This window comes from Octopus bimaculoides, chromosome 1 (genome assembly GCF_001194135.2).
Source record: "Octopus bimaculoides isolate UCB-OBI-ISO-001 chromosome 1, ASM119413v2, whole genome shotgun sequence".
NCBI lineage: Eukaryota > Metazoa > Mollusca > Cephalopoda > Octopoda > Octopodidae > Octopus > Octopus bimaculoides.
This window is the reverse complement of record NC_068981.1, coordinates 148468058-148468833: the sequence shown is the minus strand read 5'-3', so window position 1 is coordinate 148468833 and position 776 is coordinate 148468058. Positions and strand designations below refer to the sequence as shown.

The 776-nt window shown below is 33.2% G+C and overlaps 1 protein-coding gene across 1 annotated transcript in view; it reads left to right on the top strand.

The window, feature by feature from the left end:
• Positions 1 to 255: 255 nt before the first annotated feature.
• LOC106881254 (sodium-independent sulfate anion transporter-like) overlaps positions 256 to 776 on the top strand; it is a 156592-nt gene continuing 156071 nt past the window's right edge. The window contains exon 1 of the mRNA XM_052969848.1: positions 256 to 455. Coding sequence (XP_052825808.1) covers positions 417 to 455 — 39 coding nt within the window. The 5' untranslated portion in view covers positions 256 to 416. The remainder of the gene's footprint in view (positions 456 to 776) is intronic.

Here is a 776-nt window from a genome sequence, read left to right as displayed (position 1 = left end):
ACTTTAAACCGAGGCAACAATTTATTACGGTGTCTATGGAAATACTGTTCCTACTAATAAAATACAATGGTATTATAGTGAAATGAATTTTCCATTAAAGGTCCTTAAATTTATTTGTATTACTTTAATTCATCTGTTTTTTGGTGTTTTAATTATATGCTTTAAGCATTAAAACTACATCCTAACAATCTATTAAACTAAATTCAACAATAAAAACAAAACTTATCGTCACTGTGATTGGTGGGTGTGAATTTCGTGTTGTTAAGGCAGTTTGACCCGGTGACTCAATTTCATTTTCGCAGAATTTACTTCAGTTTTTATTTCTTTAACTAATTTCTCATAGTGAACCAGAAGAAGATCTAAATCTTCTGAACATAATCCAATAATTTACCCAAAACCTCTTTCTACCAGTATGTATGAATGACTGGGACCAAACTGAGAAACACGCAAAAAAAGTATGTTTTTGTTTATCGTTGTTTTATTCATTCTACTTTATTCACACTATTTTATTCGTACTATTTAACTTCGGTATAAAACCTACAAATGAAAACTTACATTTACGCTTAGGTACAACGACATACACATAGGCACGTGTTATTCTTTCCCGTTGTTTAATCCTGTGTTAGCCCTTTGGGCATTCCTTCGCATACCCTTTGACCAAAAGCATTCCAGCCGTGACCAGTCCATCTTTTTTGTTTGTTTTTCGGAGACAGTGTATCGAGAAAGATTCACGTTATACACAAATGAATCCTGGTACTACTAAAGCAGCGCGGACC